The sequence below is a fragment of the Paroedura picta genome, chromosome 1, assembly GCF_049243985.1.
Source record: "Paroedura picta isolate Pp20150507F chromosome 1, Ppicta_v3.0, whole genome shotgun sequence".
NCBI classification, from domain to species: domain Eukaryota; kingdom Metazoa; phylum Chordata; class Lepidosauria; order Squamata; family Gekkonidae; genus Paroedura; species Paroedura picta.
Genome location: NC_135369.1, coordinates 205,059,385 through 205,081,725, shown reverse-complemented (window position 1 = coordinate 205,081,725; position 22,341 = coordinate 205,059,385). Strand labels below are relative to the sequence as shown.

Genomic DNA, 22,341 nt, shown 5'->3' with positions numbered 1-22,341 from the left:
AAAAAAATGGCGATCGCTTCGCCGGAAGTTTGGAGGACAGGCTCAGGAGGAGGGACTTTGAAGAACCCGCAACAATGGTAACGCACAGGTCTTTAGCGCTAGTGTTGCAGATTGGTTGCAGGAGTGTATCGCTATCCGGAGGGTGAATCCACTTTTCTGGATTCCCCTAAAAGCGCTACAACGAAGCGCTTTTTGCTGATTGGTTTCAGGAGTGTTGCAGATTGTCTGCGACGTCGTGCGTTAAGGCAAATTAGTAGCGTTTTCAATTAGTAACCATTGTGCTATTTTGAAGCCGTGCGAAATGGCCCTGAGTGTTCCCAGGGGAGGGATGCCCCCTCTCCCAGGAGCCATTCCAGGCTTCCTGCCAGAGGTGTTGAAATTCACGCGGCCTTGAGCCAGCCGGCGCCAGCTAGTTGATAAAGCCTTTAGCAAGCACCGCTGGGTCCTTGTTACAATGTTTCTCAGAGAGGGGGGGAAATATGCAGAGTGAACAGCCAGAGATCAAAGCAAACAAATCAAAGCAGGCAACTACAAAGCTTGGTTACATGGGAACAGTGAATAGACACGGGTTACAAGGATAAGGCACAATATGCAAAAGGAAGGCACAATAAGAAATAGGCAAGATGGAGTCACCCAGGCCATTTGAAACAGATCATGGCAGAGAACAGGAACTGATCCTGACACTGGTGTTGCCCTAAAGGGGATTCTGCCACAGCCTGGTTTAGCTTATAGCCTTTAGGTTAGCTCATAGACTCTCAGAATGCTTCATGCTTAGCTGGAGAATTGTCTTTAGTTTATTCTTTCCTCCTCTTGCTTCCCAGGAGAGCAGCAGATGAAATGTAATCCCATTTTAGTCTAGGCTCCAGGCCCTGGTATTAAAGGACTTTTATAATATGTTGCCTTATGTAAGGACTTTGCCAACACGGTAAAAGCACCCACACTGTTTTCCATGCTGCAGTGATGTGTTTGGGGGGAGAGCGTGCAAATAAAGTTTGAGTGACTGATGCGTGCTGGTGTGGGGGGACAATTGTAAGCTGTTGTAGTCCCTTGGCACTGAGTGTTGCCTCTATATACACAGAATGGTTGCTTACTCTATAGCTGGTATTTTCCAGATTTCTCCTAAGGCTATCTAATGAGTTTCTCAGAAACAAGTTCTGCACCAGCCATGAGGTCTGGAATTTGTGCAGTGCATCCTTAAAAACATGGATATATAACCGCAGTCCCACCTGTACTGCATGTACTGGGATTTCCACCCCTTTAAAACCAAACTTTAAATATTTTGCCATGACTGAGCGACTTCCCGTGAACCAGATGTTTTCACTGACCTTGTTTAGTGATCTTATCAATGTGGGATCTTCCCCCCCCCCACCCCGAGTAATATGGACACCACTGGCAACAACAGCATTCATGATTGTAGCAGCCTCAAATGTTTTTTCCTATGCAAAAAGATGTTAAGATGGAAATGTTACATGATGGGATGAACATGAGTGTCACTTGTTCCTTGTGTATTAGCTTCTATGGGTCAAATACAGATTTGACACATATGGCATCATTGGTTGCTAGAAAGTTCAACCTTCTTCAAGAGAAAGAAAAAAATCATGGTCATTCCTTTGTGTGTGCCAAAATTAATGCATTCAAGAACAAAAATGAATGCACATGATCCTCTTGATCTAGAAATCTGTCTCGTGCATTGGTATGTTGAATGTAGTTAGTTCACTCTTAGCTTAGGTATTTTTTAGCTTCACTCATTGCACAAGCAGCCAGCTTACTACAAGGGGCAATGGAACCTGAGAACAGCTCCTAAAAGGGCCACGGTGTCAGGAACCAAGCGGTTGAGACCCAGCAGATTCACGCAACAGGCATCACTCTTGGGCTCCAGGTTGAAGCTTTACGCAATAGTCTTTGTTCGGATAATCGGGACAGGGATCAGCACGTTGCATAAGCTCTTAGACAGGAATCTTGACAGAGACACCGGGATGGGGGTTTGCATAGAACAGTGGTCCCCAACCTCTGGTCCGGGGACCGGGACCGGTCCGTGGATCAGTTGGTACCGGTCCGTGGCTCCTCCTCATCTTCCTCCCCGGCTGCTGCCTCTGGGGCCGCTTTGCCACTCTGCCACCAGCTCACATTTGGTGCTCTCTGGCGGCTGCCATGGCTGAGGCTCCCCCTCGGCATGGCACTGTGCAGCTGCTGCTGGCAGCACCCCCCAGCATGCGGCGGAAAAGCAAGTGGAGCAGGGGCTCAGGCGGCGGTGTCAATGTCCCTCGGCAAAAGACTACCCCCCCCCGGGCCTCAGAAAAATTGTCAAGCGTTGACCGGTCCCCGGTGATAAAAAGGTTGGGGACCACTGGCATAGAATATATACCTGGGCCTGGGGAGGGGAGCAGGGAACTGGCTTTTGGTGGGAACCTGGATTCACACAGGAAATGAGCAATAGTGTTCTCTGATCTCAGAGGTACAAAAAAGGGGCCATCTGTTGTTTAGACTGCCTTGCCAGCGAGGCCAGCCTTGAAGCGGGGTAATAAGAAAGTACATGTGGGATGAGCCTTTGAAATGTAAGGAACGGATGGGAGGGGCACTGCTGAGAGGACCCAGGAAGGTGCCACATCCCATTGAGAGATCTGGGAGCATAAAGGAACAAAGGAAACGGAAGGAACTAGGGGCTCATGACATGTGGCCAACAACAGGTTGAGATTGGCTGGTTTAGAGAACTGAAATATACTCAAAGGAAGATGAGAACCAGAGTGGTGAACATCTGGCTAGAGTCGCTGGATGACGTCATCAAAAATATTGGTTACACTTGATAAAAAATTGTCAATCAAATATGTACACATATACAGGAATGCACACTGACGCCCCAAAAGACAGAAATGTTTTGTTGCTGTAATTGAGGTGAGAGTTGCCAATTCCAGGTTGGGAAATTTCCAGAGGTTTAGGAGTGGAGTCTATGTGTGGAAATGAGCCATTGAAGCTTTTAATATCATGAAGGTAGAAAACATCCTCTTCATTCTCTATTAAAGGGGGTAAGACATTCATATCCAAACTAGAATAAAAGCCCATTTTTAAAAATGGGCAGAGGAGGGCCGTGGACCCAGGGGGTTCCCTTTGGGGGCCTCTTCCCCTTTGCCGAGGCGGCACTAACCTATGGTGGCTATGGTGCTGGTTCTCTGGGCTGGGTTGCAGAGCTCTTGCCAGTATCCAGATAGGCCAGGCTGTCTTGGATTCCCCCATGGGTGGGGTGGGGGTTGACATCTCTCATTAGCCCTGGGAGAAGTCTGGGACAGGCAGGAGGTGTCCTGGACCCTCATCCACACAGCTCCATTCCAGTTCTGTTTCCTGGACATACTAATCACATTCAGAATATAGGGAACTGGCTTCTGGAAAGATTCCCACATGCCCAACATAGTTAATTTTGGGGTGGTTAGAGGTATTGCCCTCTCTGCAGTTTCTTATGTATAGGATGCATACATGTAGATTCTTATAATCTCCTTCCCATGTGCACACCCGAGTTACTAATGTTTGGATTGCTACGTAGAAGGAAAGTAAAAAGCCCTAGATGCTGTGAGTCTAAGAGAAATAATAATTGTTTTATGCACACACATCCATACCATGATTGTTCACACTTGATAGGAGATCATTTACTCTCTTACGATATAACATGCTCCCATCTGCTTTTAGGGAAGGCTTATTCAAAAAAATACCCATCTGTGATCGTTTATGCATCTGCCAGGATGGCAGCATTGAGACATCTGAACATGTATTACTCCAATGTAGGCTATACGATCAATTCAGGGGAGAACTTATATCTTCCCTACAGAATAAGCCCAACTCAGAGGCAATCACGGACATGTTGTCAGACAAAAGCACAGAAATAACTTCTGTTGTGGCCAGATTTGCTTGGAGAGCAATCAAAACAAGGAAGACCTGGGTGGATTCGGAACAACTTAGGTAGAGATAGTCTCCATTGCTTGAGATAATGCTTGTGAGTTTTAAAACCAGAATGATTCTTATAGCTGGAATGTTTTTATCTTTTTTAAATATTTTAATATTTAAGTTATCAATGATTCTTTTATCTTGTTAATGCCATGATTGTTCTTCGGTACATTGTCAAACAATTCCATTTTGTGGGCTCTCAAAGAGTTGCCAGCCTTTCTTTGGCAACCAAACAAACTATGAAGGGGACACAGAGTAGGCACTGAGAAAACAGATGCCCAGAAGTCCATGTAAAATCAGCTGATAGTTCGCTTTGTGACATGAATTATCATTCTTGTTTGCAAATGGCATTATTTGTCAAAAATAAGCGGCACGACTTACCAGAGCCACCACGTTGACGGGCGGCGGTGCAGGCGCCCAAGGAAGGCGCGAGAAGAAAGGGGTGGGGCAGTTAGCCCGCGCTGGAGGCGTCCTGGCACAGGCGCGCCTGGGCAGGAGGGGCGGGGACCGGGCCTTAAATAGCGCCACGTGCGCAGGCTCGGCCTCTTCGCCCGAAACTGCTGAAGACGGACGGTTTTCCCACCCTCCCTCCCAGTTGTTCTGTTTAGTAGTTAAGCGGTTTGTTAATTGCGCATTTGTATGTCACAGCTTGCGGGAAGGCATAGGGGGAGCCTGTATTTTTGGGGGAGGCCTGGCCTGCGTCCCAGGTCTCCCTAGATGAGGGGCCTCCTAAGAGGTGGCTGGGTGTGAGTGGCCTGCTCAAGGAATGGAGCACGGAACTCACATAGACGGGTGGCTCATGGTGGGGCCGATGGTGGTGTGCGCCCCCAAAGACACCTTGAGTACACTTCCCTGGGTAAGGTCCTGAGGGAAAAAGGAACTTGGTCTCCCGGCTGGGAGATGAGAGGGAGGTTCCTTGGGAGCCCACAGGATCATAAAGGGGGTGGCGTGGTCGGCTGACCACGGCCACAGGTCTCCTACCTATGCCTAACCAACACTCCCCAGTTTGCAAAATAAAAGCTGTGGCCAGATTACGCCAAGTTAAACAAAGTTGTCGGCATCTTCATTGAAGCCAAGTTGCCCGCCTGCCTGTCAATATTCTGTTCGGCAACCAATTTTCCATGGACTTTCTGGCATTTGCTTACTTAGGGTTCCTGATTCCGAATACAGGAAATTAGCAGACACAAGTGACTCGAGGGCAGTCCAAATTGCAAAATAGCTTTTTGGGTTTTCATGGACAGGCACAGGAAACACTGAGGTGGTTATTAAGCAGAATCCATTTGCACTGAGTCTGAAACATCCTTGGTGGGCAAGGAAATGAAGAAAAGTAGGGTGGAGCACACAGGGGACCAAAGGAGTACTTGAGCTTAAGAACGTGGCAAAGCACAGAGTTTGTAGGGCATCGGAGGGGTCGTAAACCCAATCGCTGGGGTGAGGTCCAGGTCTTCTCTTGACACCCCAGGGGCGGGCTGGAAAATGAATCTCTGCAAGAGACTCACAAAGAACAGGAAGAGCTCCGTTTTGGCCAGGATCTCACCAGGACATATTCGCCGACCTGTGGTAAGACAGATGGAGCAGGGAAACCTGTTTATTTAACTGCTTTAAAATTTATCATAATATACAAATAAGTAAATAGGAAGGCAGATTTAAGGACATAGTAAGATTGTAAGAGCCTCTTGTGGTGCAGAGTGGTAAGGCAGCCATCTGAAAGCTTTGCCCATGAGGCTGGGAGTTCAATCCCAGCAGCCGGCTCAAGGTTGACTCAGCCTTCCATCCTTCCGAGGTCGGTAAAATTACCTAGCTTGCTGGGGGGTAAACGGTAATGACTGGGGAAGGCACTGGCAAACCACCCCGTATTGAGTCTGCCATGAAAACGCTAGAGGGCATCACCCCAAGGGTCAGACATGACTCGGTGCTTGCACAGGGGATACCTTTACCTTTAAGGAATACCCTAATTTTGACAGAATACATGAGAGATGGTCGGCTGGGGCAGTATTCTTCTAAGTCAGCCTTTTTCAACTTTTTTTTACCATTGAGAAAGCCCTGAAACATTCTTGAGGCTTCGAGAAACCCCAGAAGTGGTGTGATTGTGCAGAATATGGCTGGGAAGCACAGCTGTGGACACACCCACCTGGGGCCATTCCTCTTCCCGCCCCATCCAGGCCCATCATTGGCCATTGGGGGGAGGGGGCTGACCTGATGATATATGCTCTTATCCCCCTATAAACGCTTAACAAATTAAAAAATCTATATATTAAAAATTAATTAACCCCCCCCACCCATTCAGGAAACTCTTCCAGGGCCATCAAGAAATGCCGGGGCTTCATGAAAAAGTCTGTTCCAAATCAATGGTCTTGTCATGAACCTCGATTCATACCTGCTTAGTTTCGTTTTCTGAAGCCTGGCAAGGTCGAGGGTTGTAAACCTGTAAATCTGTCCTCAGGCTCCAAGATTCCCCTACCTTCCTAGTGGGAGTTTTCTTCTGTTGCTTTATCAATCTCCTCCAGTGACCTTGCATAGACAGCCTAGTCTCAACAGGGCTGTAACCAGAGAGATTAGATTCCGGCCATCTGGCAAGCCTGTGAACCTTAGCACCTTTGGTGCTCTCCCGCCGAAATGCCTTTGTACCTCTCCCTTATTGAGAGAACCCTATATCCATTCTGAACTGACTATTGTTCCCTGTTACTATCAAAATCTTTGCTTAGGAGATCTTGTCCTGCTTTAGCTGTATGTAGACTCTGTTTAATAAAGTTCTTCCTTGGATTTTCAACTACCTGTTGGCTCTCGGATGTGTCTTTATCATGGACTCTGCTAGCTGGGCTCAGCTTGATTCCTGACAGGTCTTGGGTGCCTAATCTCTTGATCAAGTCAGAGCCAATGGTGCAATGGGTAAAAATATTTTATCACTCAGTTTTTAAGTCTCCAAAAAATTGCCTATGCATTTTGTCTAAAAAGGTCTCTACAGGACAATCTATAAAACGTAACATAATGACAAAAATACTGGGTTTACATAAATTTGGTTAAAATTGCATAAGATAGTACATTAAATAAGTAAATATTTAATTTGTCTATTGCTCCATCCCTGCTACCTCAGGGTGGTTAATAACATTTTAAAACAATACATAATAAACAACATAGGAACAAATGTATAGTCCAGTGGCACCTTTTAAGACCAACAAAGATGTATTCAATCGAATAAAGCTTTGTTGAACTTAAAGATGCCACTGGACTATAAATTTCTTCTGCTGTTTCAGACCTACACTGTTACCCCCTTGAATCCTACATAAATATTTCATAGCAGGTTCTATATTAAAAGTGAAAACCCAAGTCTTAAAATATCGGCCCTGCACATAGTAACTTTTTCACCCTAAACATTCTTCATGCTTCGAGAACCCCCAGAAGTGGTGCAAGTGTATGGTTGGGAAGCATACCTGAGGTTCTTCCCCTTCCTAATCCCTCCCAATCCCAATCCCTCCATCATACCTGAGGCTCTTCCCCTTCCCATTCCCTCAAGGCCCATCACTGGCCATTTATGAGGGCAGGCAAGGGGCACCCAACAAATGTTTAACAAGATATATATATAGATATATAGGTGTGTGTATCAATCAATATTTATTTACGGTCATTCAGACCACAATTAAAATACAAGCAATTAAAAACTAAGACAATTTAAAAAGAGAAAAAACAGTAATAGTACTATACAAATCTTAAAAGATCTGACAACATATATACATACATAAGCTCAGGGAAGAGGAGGATTTTATTTCTGACGAAGAACAGGTGGAACCTATCCAGGTACCTAAACAAACTGAACGCTTGTTCAGCCTGGATGATTTTCAGTTTTTATTAGCAAAGTCTGTTGCTATCCTAAACCTCCAGCAATCAGAAGAAACCATGCCCAAGGACACTTGCAAATACTATGGTCCTAAAGGCAGTCTTGTGGGGCAGAGTGGTAAGGCAGTGACATGCAGTCTGAAGCTCTGCCCATCAGGCTGGGAGTTCGATCCCAGCAGCTGGCTCAAGGTCGACTCAGCCTTCCATCCTTCCGAGGTTGGTAAAATGAGTACCCAGCTTGCTGGGGGGTAAACGGTAATGACTGGGGAAGGCACTGGCAAACCACCCCGTATTGAGTCTGCCATGAGAACGCTGGAGGGCGTCACTCCAAGGGTCAGACATGACCTGGTGCTTGCACAGGAGATACCTTCACCTTCACCTTTAAAGGCAGTGGAGACCTTTTCCCAAAAACTGAATGTGATCAAACTAACTTCCCAATGCCGGAAAATCAGGGCGGAATTGGAGAAACCGCTTATGTCTAAACAATTTCCTTCTTTTATCAAAAGAATGTATTCTCTTCCAGGTTACGCAGAGTCTATGCTGCAAGTAACCGCTGTCGATGGGCCTGTGGGAGGGATACTTAAAAGATATCCTGGATAGTCCTAGACCCATCCCAGTCAGGTTTCCGGCCTGGCCATGGGGTAGAGACAGTGCTAGTCGCCCTGACGGACGATTTCCGTCACCAGTTGGACTGCTGATATTACTAGACCTCTCAGCACCGTTCGACACAGTTGATCATGAGCTTCTAGCTCGCCACCTCATCGATGCCAGAATATGAGGGACAGCCCTTCAATGGCTGATCTCCTTCCTCCAGGATCGTGGACAGAGGGTTGCAATAGGAGAGAGAACATCAGACCGCCGGCAACTTACTTGCGGAGTCCCACAAGGAGCGGTCCTCTCTCCAATCCTATTCAACATCTTTATGCGCCCTCGCGCACAATATGCAGATGACAATATGCAGATGACACCCAGCTCTTCCTCCTGATGGAAGGCCGCCCTGACTCTCCCCCAGAAGCATTAGCCAGTTGCCTGGAAGCAGTGACGAGATGGCTCAAGCAGAGTCGTCTGAAGCTCAATCCTTCAGAGACGGAGGTCCTGTGGCTCGGTAAGAAGTTTTATGTATTGTTCATATGTTCCATGTAAACCGCCCCGAGCCTCCGGGGAGGGTGGTATATAAATTCAATAAATAAATAAGTAAATTAATATATAAACATATACATACAACACACACACACACACACACACACATATATATATACTTATCCATTGTGACTCTATATATTTCTTAAATGCCCCGGTGGGTGGAGCATGTCCAACCCACTGAGACTATCCAGACTCAAATCTGGCCCAATCAGGTGCAGCCAGCTGCACCTCTGAAACACCTGCCCCTTGCTGCCAGCAGCGAGGCATAACACCGGCCTCACGCCCACAAGCTCCCTAAGCGCCGAGTGCTGCACACTGTGCCGCCCTGCCGAGCCCGCTGGTCCACTAGGATGGCAGCAGTGCTGAGTCCATGGTGCCCAGGCTGCCTAGCCCGCCAGTGGTGCCCAGCCAGAGGTCTCCCAGCCACTCTTCCACCGCATGCTAACCCCATGCTGCCACCCCGCGTGCTAACCCTGTGAGGCCACAGACCCAGCGCACAAGCCCCAGCAGCAGCAAAGTGACACCAGTGTCCAACCAGCCAGAGCCCTGAGGCTGCTGCCTGTTTGCCTCACCGCTTTCCCCCCAGCCATGGGAGGCCACTACACTGGCAGTGGAGGCAGTGTCATGGAGGCAGTGGCCAGGCTGGCCGCCCATTGCCCCAGCCTGACGCCCGCTCGCCCCACCACCTTCCCCATCCTTCCAAGGTATGTGGTGGCCATGGGAGGCTGCTAGGCCAGTGGCAGCCCAGCAGTGGCCAACCCACCTGCCCACTGACCCAAGCCCACCACGCACTCACCCCGCTGCCTCTCACACACCCCTAAGGTGCCTCCACCAGGAGGCCTCTCTGTGCCTCCAATGCATGTGTGTGTGTGTGCATGTGTGTTTATATTTGTTGTGTGTTTGTGTGTATAAGAAGAATGTCAGGTTTCCCCTGAAGAAACATTTTTTTCAGCAAAACATGGAAGGAATTTTTGGACACTCCAAAAACCCAGCAATAAAAATATTTTACCTATTTTGCACCATCATCCTTGGTTTTGTTTTTTATACCCTGTCATGGGGGCAGCTCTTTATTTCCGATTAATTTAGCTCACAGTGATAAATAGACAAAATCGCTTACCGGCAGAGAAAGGCAGGAAGGCATCTCTCTTGAAAAACTTTCCTTCGGAATCAAGGAAGTGCTCAGGATAGAATTGATGTGGTTTTTCCCACTGAGATTCATCGTACAGCACAGAGTACAGTAACGGAATGACTTCTGTTCCCTGCAAAATGATGGAGTTGAATTATTGAAGGCAAGGAAGATGGTCCATCAAGGAGAAAAGTCTACCACCCTCCTCCTTCTGTGTACACACTGGGGAAACTGCCCCCCCCCACACTGACACTACTGTGAGTGGTGGTGCCGCATCTCTCAACAATTATGGCTTCTGAGGCAGAAACAGCTCAAGAAAAGGGCGCTGCTTCCTCAGCCAGCCTGAGCTCCCAGCCCCCATTGGAATGCAGAGAGAATGGGCAGGTGACCCACTGGGGCCAGGTGTCAATTTGGGGCTACTGCTTGCCATGACAGACCTTGATGCTGCTGACAGGACTGGATCTGATGTCCCTCCCCCTCCTCAGTGGGCCAGCTCTGGATCTCTCCCACTGACATTCATGGGAGTTGACAAATAGTTTCACTGAATGCCTCTGAAATTCCTCAACCTCTGAAGAGCAAGCCCTTCGAAAAGTGTTCTAGGGCAGGGGTAGTCAACCTGTGGTCCTCCAGATGTTCATGTACTACAATTCCCATGATCCCTTGCCAGCAAACGCTGGCAGGGGCTCATGGGGATTGTATTCCATGGACCTCTGGGGGACCACAGGTTGACTACCCCTGTTCTAGGGAATGAATGAACCAATATCTACTGCACTAAGACTTTAAAAGTGAATGGAGTTAGACAGATCACCTTTGGAATGAAGTAGCCTTTCAGAGTGACATCCACAACGGTAGCACGTGGCACGGACATCGGGAGAATGCTAGCAAACCTCTGAATTTCATGGATCACTGCATCGGTATATGGCAGTTTTGGTCGGTGTTCATTCTGAGGCTGAGCAGACCCAATCACCTTTGTAATTTCTGCATGGACCTTATCTGAGAAAATGAAACATTTCTTAATCCTTACGAAGGTCCACATCTTTAACCACTCCTATTAAATAAAAAGGTAAGGCCACCTGGGGAGGAGTTAGGGTGGGCCCTGTCCAGGATAAAAACTCACAAGCAGCTGTGCACAGAGAGTCTTCCTCTTAGGGTTGCCAGCTTCCCTGTGAGGCTCGCTACCCCACCTCCCTCATGTGGAGTCTGCTATGGGCAGAGAAAGGGAAGAGAATTGGAAAATGCTTTGAGACACCTGAGGCCTGCTGGGTCACTGTGGCCCATTCCCAGTTCTCTCAGACCTCTCACAACCCCACATACCTCACAGGTTGACTATTGTGGAGAGATGAATGGAAAAGGTGTTTGTAAACCGCTTTGAGACTCCTTTGGGTAGTAAGCAATAGGGTACAAAAATCCGTTCTTCTTCTAAGGAGCAACCATGAAAGAAGCATGTGGGCACATAACATTTTATCAACAGTGAAAAGAAGGAACAGGGGGGACACCTGTGTACTCTGACTACCCCATGTGTATTAGGGCATAGGGGCATTTCGGTGAATGTGGCCTAATTCACACAAGAAGGGAAATGACGCAGAACTGGGAGGAATTGGTTGCTATTTAATCTTTCCCTAAGAAGAGTCTCCAGTCTGATTTTCCCTTTACATATCTGAGGACATGGCTCTGGAAAGCTCATCTGTAACCATTATGCCACAATTCCCAAAGGTCAGTCCTCTCCCACACTCAACGAACATTCCACACCACAGGTTCTTGACACCCATATCTCCACACCCGTACCCTCATTTGCCACCATGGCACCACAGCCTCCCACACAACACACACATTCAACCCCATGCCCCTACAGACCGGACAACTCCTCCCCTTCCTCTTCCCACTGCCAAGCTCTAGCGCCCATTGTATTCTTGGATACAACGGGCTTTGCCCCTAGTTACTATATATATTTTGCTAGAGAGCCACATTATTATATACCAGAGGGTTGCCAAACTGTGGCTCTCCTGATGTTCATGGACTACACTTCCCATGAGTCCTTGGCAGCATGGCAGGAACTCAAAGGACTTGAAGTCCATGGACAATGAGGTCTTGGCTTCCTAGCTGAGGGTAATTAACTGTTAACCAGTGTGTGAGCCAGCAGGGCAGCACAAAGGCATCAAGGATTAAACAGTATTTGGTTTATGTACTTCATTTGTACACTGCCATCCTCCCCAATGGAGACTCAAAGAAGCTTCTATTGTTCGCCTCTCCTTGATTTCCTCCTCATAACCACTCCCTGTGAAGGAGGTTAGGCTGAGTGTATGTGACCAACCCAAGATGATCCAGGGAACTTCTGTGGTAGAGTGGAGTCTCTCAGTTCCCAGTCTGATATGCTGACCATTACACCAAAACAATATGATAAAGGAATTCAGAATATGGCATTTCATATCTAAAACAGTGAAGTGAAAGATTTCAGTTCTTTAGCTACATGAGGATGCACTCTTTATGTCCCCTGACCTGCGCCACAGAATAGAAGGTAAAGTTATTATTATTATTATTATTATTATTATTATTATTATTATTATTATTATTATTATTATTATTATTATTATTATTTAATTTTTAGACCGCCCTTCTCCCAATAGGTCTCAGGGCGGTTTACAACATAAATAGTTAAAACACAATAAAATCCCCATAAAACCCCCAATTAAAAGTTACATATAACATATCACATAACATATAGCGGCGGTGGTCACAATTCTGATCTTAGTTCAGCCTGGTGGAGAGAATAATGTTCAGAAGAGGGTGGCACCAATACAATACATCTAACCATGATCTCGGTGTTAGAGATCCCAATATTGGAGGGGATCCTCTGATGGATTAGTGGGAGAGCTGCCCTGGCCTCAACCATATGCCATAAGTTACTGAGGGAGGTCTGCAAGCTCCAGAGGTCAAAAATGAGGAGAGAATTCAAGCAGTTCACAACCCCCTTCTGCTTTCAGCCTTATGGTAGCTGAGGAAAAACAGGAAGTATAACTCACTGATGCTTCCTGTTCTCCCTCATCCAGGTATCATCCAAAGGTAACCTGGGAGTTCTTTACATTCTCAGCACTAAGTGTAACTGGAATCCAGATTTCCTAGAATTATAGAAACGAAACAATGGAAAAGACATACTCTGAACTTCAGGGTACTTTATCATTAGCAACAGGCTCCAACGCAAGGTAACTGAAGTGGTCTCCATGCCGGCAGTAAATAAGTCACTCACAACAGCCTTTAAGTTTTCATTATGGAAAAATACATTGCTCTGGTTCCTGTTCTTCTACAAGATAAGAAGAAAGAAATGTATTAAATTAAATAACCAGATTACATCATGAAAAAAGTCCAAGAAGGCCTAGAAGACTTCACAACATTGATGAGGGTGGAAAGCCCCAACTGATTTATTTTCCGACACCAATGGTTACAACATTGTCAACTATGGTCCCATAGGTTGGTCAGTTTGGGGGGTCAGTTCATGGAGAGGGGTTTCTACATGTCCCAGCATGTGATTTTGGTTCAGTCGAATTCAACTAAATGGCTGGTGGTAAAGCTCCATTTTGCAGGCCCTGAAGAACTGTGGTAGCTCAGACAGGGCCCTGATTTCAGAAAGCTCATTCCACCATATGGGGGCCATGATACAGAAAGCTCTGTTCCTGGTTGGGGCCCGACGTGCTTCTTAGGAGCCAGGGATCACCAGTCAGTTGGAAGTGGTGGAGCATTTTGGGGGTATAGACAGTGAGGTAGTCCCTCACGTACACTTGGGCCTAGACCACTTATGGCCTGAAAGGTAATTACCAAGACCTTAAGCTGACCTTCTCAATATTTCCTTGACTCTAGATTAAACCCAGCTACACATACAAAATATTTGCAATACACCAAGCCATGAGAAGAAAAAAAAACAGAAGCAAAGACCCTCCTGCTCCTTTTGCATGAAAAATAAATATTGAAATTCTTTTGGAAATAGAATATTCTAAATTCAGGATTCTCAATGAATAGGTCAGTCAAAGAGAGATGTGCATATTCGAATCTCTGGAACCTCTGAACTTCCTAGTTCAGTGTGTATGTTTTCTGAGAGCCAGTTTGGTATAGTGGTTAGGAGTGCGGACTTCTAATCTGGCATGCCAGGTTCGATTCTGCACTCCCCCACATGCAACCATCTGGGTGACCTTGGGCTCGCCACAGCACTGATAAAACTTGTCCTGAACGAGCAGTAAAATCAGGGCTCTCTCAGCCTCACCCACCCCACAGGGTGTCTGTTGTGGGGAGAGGAATGGGAAGGCGACTGTAAGCCGCTTTGAGCCTCCTTCGGGTAGGGAAAAGTGGCATATAAGAACCAACTCTTCTTCTTCTTCTTCTGTAGATAAGAAGGCATACCAGGAAAAAATGGAAGCCAAGAATCCAGTGATGGGAGGGAAGAAGTTAAAAGAACACCCAGAGAAAATGGCCACCTGCAGCTGCCATGATGAGAACAGATGCCATTGGGGTTGTTAAGAATTAAGTAACCCTGGCATCATGCTTCTGTTTTCTATGCACTGTCAGACGTTGCAAGGACTCACAACAAGCTTCTTAGAATAGAAAGCATTTATTGTAAATTACTTAATACACTTAGACTAGAGAAGTCAAATCTGCCTGAGGACAGATTTGCTTCTCCTTATCAATACAGTTCTCCCGCCCAAAACTTGAAAGTTCCCAAGGGAGGGGAGGAAGGAAGAGGAGACAGGTACAATTAAAAACAGTGTTACTTTCACATGTCCTTGGCTGTCTTCAGGCTCAGATAAGATGTTATGGTTACCAGAAGCAAGCCCAGCCGAGAGGCTTCAAAGGGAAGAACATTCATAGCTTCCAGAGATAATGGCTACATAAACATAGTTTCGACTTTAAGCAAGCATGCATAATATATGGGCCTGGAGCTCCCAGGCACCAAGCTGCAAAGGTCAATCTAACTGTCATGGAGAAACTCAGGCTAATTTATGATAGGGTTTTCTAACAATCCTGACATGCACTCCTTTCCCCGCGTCCGTTTTCTTTGTTTTATTATTATGAGAAGTGTTCACCTGCACCTGAAGAAGTGTTCCTGCGCATGAAAGCTGACACATCGAATAAAACTAGTTTGTCATAAGAGTGTCACAGGAGTCCTTGTTCTAATGTTCAGCGCATCTGCCTGCAAAACTGTTTACAAGAAAAATCACAATGGAAGCTCCAAAGGTAGGAATATAGAGCAACCATTCAGAAAAAAACAGAAAATAGCACACTCTCTGAGCACCAAAATATACAGTAAGAATAATAGCTCCCAAATTAGGCTCCGCCAAGCCAGGCTTTAGACAAGCCCAGTATGGCTGCCAGCTTCCATGTAGGGTCTAGGATTCTCCCAGAATGGCAGCTGAGCTCCAGACTACAGAGATCAGCCTTTCTCAACTTTTCCATCCTTGAGACACCTCCAGAAATATTCTTCAGGCTTCAAGTTCTGGAGACATGTGACTCCTGAGGGTGTGGCAGGAAGGTGATATAGATAATATAGATTATATAGATTTGTGGAACACAATTGAGTCACACACACACTTTAGCCACAGTCTGTCTATGGTTTGTTTTTAGGTCAGGCAGAATGTATCTTGAGTTCATTGTTGGCTGCTGTGGCACTATGTGTATAGTTATTTCTTTGTCTCTCAAAGTAACCTTGAATTTGTCAAAAGCAGATAGCTCCTGAATGTAGTATCTCTCCATATAAATTAATGTATTCTTTGAAACAAAGAGAGAGAAAATTGTAAAAAGATATATAGCCACCCGTGATAGGTCAGATTGTACGCCCTTCGTCGTCGACCTGATTGGTCAAAGGGACAGTGAGGGAGTGAGCGTCAGGATACCTCATGATGACGTATCAAGGTCTTAAAAATGAGCCGCACTGATGCAGACTTCAGAGAATGCACCAATTGGCTTTCTCTCCATGCTTGGAAACATGTATTCTAAATAAATCCTCTTGCTGCTTAGCTGTCTTTGTTGTGGTCTTGTAAATTTTACACTGCATGATCCATAACAAAGGTGTGGCCTGCTGACATCACGACCAGGGTTTCTTGAAGCCTGACAAATATTTCAGAGGTTACTTGATGGTAAAAAGGTTGGGGAAGCCTGGTCTAGATTATGCTGGAGTTGCATATAGGGCAATGATGTTTTAAATTATGTTATCAGCTGTTGCCATGATATGTTAGTTCCTCTGAATTCTCAGTCCTCAATTTCTTTAAAAAGTAGCTCTCTTAGCTATTTTTACTGCAGAGATGCAACAGAAAGACAAACGGGGAACTGGACTAAATGGAATAATATTTGCCCTGCATATGTAACTTGAACTAAATATTTCCCTTGTGTTTTTTTCCTGCTAAATGATGAATTTTCAATATTTATTTATGACTTGCAAGTAATCCCTGTCTCCATAGAGATAAAGATAAAGGTATCCTCTGTGCAAGCACCAAGTTATGTCTGACCCTTGGAGTGACACCCTCTAGCGTTTTCATGGCAGACTCAATACAGGGTGGTTTGCCAGTGCCTTCCCCAGTCATTACCATTTACCCCCCAGCAAGCTGGGTACCGACCTCAAAAGGATAGAAGGCTGAGTCAACCTTGAGCCAACTGCTGAGATTGAACTCCCAGCCTCATGGTCAGAGCTTCTGACAGCATGTCGGATGCTTTACCACCCTGCGCCACAAGAGGCCTTCCATAGAGATAGTTCTTGTAACAGATTAATGACTGAAGACTAGGAAATAAAAACTAGTTTACTGAGCTGCTCCCACTTTCCCTAAGCAGAATTCTTTGCCAGCTGGCCTGGCATTCATATGCAAAAAGACTTTAAATCAATGGATGAGAGAAGTTCATCTGAGATTGCTGGCATGTTTACCTCTTGCTGTTGTATTAGAAACGCATCGATAAATCTTCTCTTGTCATTCACATCCAGTTCTTTGAGGCGTTCTACAAAGGTGGTCTTTATGAACGCGTGCAGTTCTTTCCTGTTCTTAACAACAGTTCTTCTGCCACCAAACAGAAAGTCGAGAGCAGGAAATAAATTGGCAACCTAAAGGAATGATATATGAGAAGAAAAAAGACTAAGAAAACTTGAAATCTAAATGGTAGGACTCAGGCAGATTTCAAACCACTTTAAATTAAAATATTGTTGCTCCTTTTGCTCAGAGAATTGACCCAGAAGGATCCTTTTGCTCAGATAATTGACCCAGAAGGATCCCATACTTAGTTGAATGCTCTCTTCTGTGATCCAGCGCAGTTGACCTACACACTCTGAGCAGACTTCTGGGTTCCTGGTCTATGTCACCCTTGGACTTATCCTAGTGCCTGTGATGGACAGCACTTAGAAAATGAGGCTCTAATACTAGAGCTACAGCAGCAGGATGATCTTGATAGGCTTGAGAAGTGGGCTAAACTGAATAAAATGAAGTTCAATAGGGACAAATGTAAAGTTCTGCATTTAGGTAGGAAACACCAAAAATACCAATATAGGATGGGGGAGACTTGTCTTGGCAGTACCATGTGTGAAAAGGAGACTTAGCAGACCATACATTGAACATGAGTCAGAAGTGTGACTCGGTGGCTAAGAAGGCAAATGGGATTTGGGGCTGTATCAAATGGAGTATCATGTCTAGATCATGGGAGGTGATGGTACCACTTAACTCTGCTCTGGTTCGGCATCACTTGGAGTACTGTGTTGAGTTTTGGGCACTGCAGTTGAAGAGGGATGTAGACAAACTGGAGTGTGTCCAGAGGAGGGCAACAAAAATGGTGAGGGGTTTAGAAAACAAGACATATGAGAAAAGGTTGGGAGAGCTTGGTCTGTTTAGCCTAGAGAGGAGATGAGTGAGAGGGGATCTGATAACCATCTTCAAGTATTTAAAAGGCTGCCATATAGAGCAGTGGTCCCCAACCACACCGGTCCGCAGCCTAAAAAAGGTTGCGGACCACTGATATAGAGGATGGAGCAGAGTTGTTCTCTCTTGCACTGGAGGGACAGACCAGAACGAATAGGATGAAATTAATTCAAAAGAAATTCCATCTAAACATCAGGAAGAAGTTCCTGACAGTTAGTTTTCCTGACAGTTCCTGACAGTTAGGTTTCCTTGGGAGGTGGTGGGTTCTCCATGTTTGGAAAATTTTAAACAGAGGTTAGGTAGCCATCTGACAGAGAGGCTGATTCTGTGAAGGCTCAAGGGTGTAGCAGGTTACAATAGATGAGTGATAGAGATGTGAGTGTCCTGCATAGTGATCAGTGTTGGACTAGATGACCCATGAGGTACCTTCCAACTCTATGATTCTATGATTCTATGATTCTATGATTCTATGATTCTATGATTCTATGATTCTATGATTCTATGAGCAGTCAATGAGGAGTTAAAACTCCTTACTGGGCAGAGAGAACTAGGGCTACAGGCTGCTCCTGAGCCCTGTGATTGGCCAGCCTCAGCTGAATGGGAGTGAATGCTGGCTGTGGAATGGAGGGTAGTCAGTCTGAGAGTTCAGTCAGAGACTGGTCTGAGAGAAGTCTGATTCATGGGTGATGAACTCTTCTCCGGAAAAACTAGTGAGAGAACAGACTTTTCAACTGACCATCTACACAGTGTCTAGTAGTTAGGTGTTTACTCCCATAATGAGCCAATTCAGTAGGAGAATCTTTCTGAGGAAGAGAGGGAGGATCCTCCCTAGTCATAAGGGGTAATCAAGGGTATATTTCTGAAGATATGTTTGTGAGGTAGAGCTCTAGACTAAATATAGGTGGTTCAGTTCAGATAGGCTGAAAAGTACACAAATTGTCCAAATCAGGGTGGCTGCAATGTGTTTTGTGATTTAGCCATGATTCGGGCATTTAAATGCTTTCTACCCACTTTCTCAGGCAGCTACTGAGAAGGTGGGGGGTGGGTGAAGCATGCACCATTCAGCTGATAAAGACAGGCATCCCACTCACTCCTGTAAAGTCCCAGTTGGGAAGGGCTTTAAAGGGACTGGGCAAGCCCCCTGTCATCATCAGCTGATCAGTGCACTGGTTGCTCCCTTTAAATGTTCACCCCACCTTCACAGGTAGTATGCTGAACAGCTAATAATGACAGGGAGCCTGCCCACTACAGCTGGGGAGGGATTTAAAGGGAGCAGGTGAGATGCCTGTCAGCTGTTTGGTGGGCACTCTCTTACCCCTCTTCTCGGGCTGTGGAGACACTGCTGCTTGGGAAGTGGGAGGGGGGTGGAACCATGCACACAAAAGGCCCTGAAACTTTTCAAAAAAGTGAAGAGGTATCAAAATCAAAAAAAGTGAAGAGATATTCATGAATTTCATAGATTCTGGCAGAATCTTAAAGTTTATGGATTTTTTTTAAACACATGCCTAATCTAGACACCTCAGAAGGTCGTCGACTACTGGTTCACTAGGAAGGTAGAAAGTTTATGTATTTATTTATCATTGTATTTCTATACTGCCAAACTCAAGTCATGTGAAGTCAAACTTTATTGCACTAGGCCATAGGCCACGGCAAGATCAGACATAATACAAGTGTTAAAAACAAACACAGAGTAAAAATTACATACATTTACCCATACCTTCTGCTCATTAGCCCGCAGTATCTGTACACCGCTCGTGGCGCCACGGGCACCACGGACTATATAAAGGAGTAAGGGGTGGTGGGGAGGAGTTAGGGCGGGACCGGTCCGGGATAAAAACTCGGAGGGGTCCAATCAGGAGCCGCAAAGCGGCTCCTGATTGGGCCCCTCTGAGTGCCACTCGAGGGCCAAGTGGCCAATTGGGAGGCGCGCATAGCGCGCCTCCCTATTGGCCACTTGGCCCGCCCTGGACTCGCCGCCCAGCGCCCTCGCTGCCTTCCACAGGCCGGGGATCGGCCGCACACGCTGTCGCCGCCGCCCGAGCCCCGGGAGACGCCCAGCGACCTCGCTGCCTTCCACAGGCCGGGGATCGGCCGCACACGCCGCCGTTGCCGCCGCCCCAGTCCCGGGAGCCGCCCAGCGCCCTCGCTGCCTTCCACAGGCCGGGGATCGCCCGCACATGCCGCCGCCGCCACCCCAGCCCCAGGAACCGCCCAGCACCCTCGCTGCCTTCCACAGGCTGGGGATCGGCCGCACACGCCGCCGTTGCCATCGCCACCGCCCGAGCCCCGGGAGACGCCCACCAGCCTTGCTCCCTTGACCAGCCGGGAATTGGCCCCAGAAGCCGCCGCAGCCGCTGGAGGCCCAGGAGCTGCCCGCCAGCCGCGGCCAGAACACCTACCGGCTCCTCAACGACCTGCAGCAGCCCCAGCTCGACGCCAGGCTCCTGGTAAGTGATCTGGGCCCAGCGGTGCCGCTTCCAGGGCCTCCCTGCCACGACAGGCTAGCGCCCATTGTATTAAAGACATACAATGGGCTTTTTTACTAGTTTGTCATAAGACCAGCTCGAATCTTTCTTGCGGCCAAAGCAAAGGTGGCAACCCTTTGTGACACAAATGGGTCCATATTGGAGAGCAAATATCCATATCTATCATGAGCTGAAGAAAATGCCCTTTTATTTAAAATTTTCCTCCTTGGATCTGTATAGAGTGGACATAAAGACTCTAAAGACTCTAAAAGAGGTGTCTACCCAGGACCCGAACCTATGGAGCAATGCCCAGCCTTACTGAAGCCGGTTCAGCTAGACAACTCTGTCGAGGAGGACCTCCTTAATTCTTTTGCCATATTGTGAACAACAAGCAATTACCATCAGATTAAACAATCTAAGGTTGACACTCCCGGGGACACAGGATGTCACCCAGGATGAACCTAAAGGTATCCTTTTCCCAACTCTGGAAACCACCCCTGCCACAAATCTCAATCATTTGGATGATAAACCTTCATTTCCAGTCTCCTCAACACTCTGTAAAGTTACAGCCACCCTTGAATCTCCCACTGGTGGCCCACTAGCTGATTACCAGAAGCCATGCGAGCCAAAGGACTGATGCATGATGGCTAATATCGGGGAAAGCACTGAACAGGAAAGCAGGCCTAGGAATGGTTGTATAGTTTCAGACCATGAGGGGGAATTAGATAAAATAGTGGAGGACAATTGACAACTAAAATTGCTGTCTTGGAACCTGGCTGGCTGGCAAAACAAATTTTATAATTCAGATTTCCCAAAACTCCTGAATGATTTCCATATTTTATTCCTATAGGAGACTTGGGTGAGGGAACCAGATACCCTGTCTTTGAGTGGATACCTAACTTATACCAAGCCAGCAGTAAAGATCAGTTCTAAAGATCGTGGTAGTGGGGGACTGGCTCTCCTAATATCAGTGGACCTCAGTGTGGAGGTGGAAGATCTGAAGCAGGAGGGATTTGATTATGTCTAAGTCATATTGGTTAAGGGCCACTTTTTAGGAAGTTTTCTGTGTGTAAACGTGTATATTCCACCCCGGTTGGCAAACCAGGTGACTGGTGGTTTATGGGACCAGTTGTACCAGCTTCTAGAATCTTTGATTCACCGGTTTCCAGGGGCCCAGCTGATATTTTAATGCAAGGTTTGGATCCTGTGGGCATTCTGATCAAAGGGGGGTTAGCAACCAGATAGCATCACATACTGCCAAACTCAGAAACTGGCTCACGGCGGTTCACAAAAACAAGAAAAAGGCAGTATCAGTTAAAATACCCCAATAAAACAATTTAAGCAGATATAAAGTAAAAAAATGGCGGTTTACCAAGTATCTTTAAAAATCACTCCCCATATTCTGGGCGATCTTAATACTGATGAAATATGTACTGGCTGGGAGATGGAAACGGGCCCCCAACACAGTCTAGCACTGCAGTTATTAAATTATTAAAAGAAATCCTGTAAGAAATGGCACCACTTTGCAGACCTGGGCTGGATCTGCATGGAGCTTTTATTCCAATCCTAGGTCAATTCAACCTGTGCCATCTACACTGAATGCCATTTCCATTTTGATTTTGGCCAATTTAAATTTTTCCTCTGAAACAAGCATGATTGATAGGCTGCCTAAGGAGGTGGTGAGCTCCCCCTGACTGGCAGTCTTCAAGCAAAGGTTGAATACACACTTTTCTTGGATGCTTTAGGATGCTTTGTCCTGATCCTGCATTGAGCAGTGGGTTGGACTAGATGGCCTGTATGGCCCCTTCCAACTCTATGATTCTATTATTCTGTCCAGAGTGACACTACCTTTCCCCCCACAATAGACTGGAGTGGATAAAACCCTCGATATTCGAAGAATCAGCATGAGAAAACATGCAGCTCTCTGCTTGTCCTGAACTAACTTGCTGCTGAGCCTCCTATG

At 46.5% G+C, this 22,341-nt stretch overlaps 1 protein-coding gene across 3 annotated transcripts in view; it reads right to left on the bottom strand.

The window, feature by feature from the left end:
* Positions 1-3,892: 3,892 nt before the first annotated feature.
* Positions 3,893-22,341, bottom strand: part of LOC143827904 (cytochrome P450 2K1-like) — a 32,783-nt gene continuing 14,334 nt past the window's right edge. Inside the window, exons 5-9 of one of the 3 annotated variants that reach the window (XM_077317945.1) lie at positions 16,935-17,108; positions 13,190-13,334; positions 10,845-11,029; positions 10,028-10,169; positions 3,893-5,488 (exon numbers count right to left, since the gene is read on the bottom strand). In XM_077317945.1, coding sequence (XP_077174060.1) covers positions 5,301-5,488; positions 10,028-10,169; positions 10,845-11,029; positions 13,190-13,334; positions 16,935-17,108 — 834 coding nt within the window. In that variant the 3' untranslated portion in view covers positions 3,893-5,300. Of the gene's footprint in view, positions 5,489-7,676; positions 10,170-10,844; positions 11,030-13,189; positions 13,335-16,934; positions 17,109-22,341 lie in introns of those variants that run through there. The other 2 variants (XR_013227438.1, XM_077317960.1) reach the window with 2 other exon arrangements.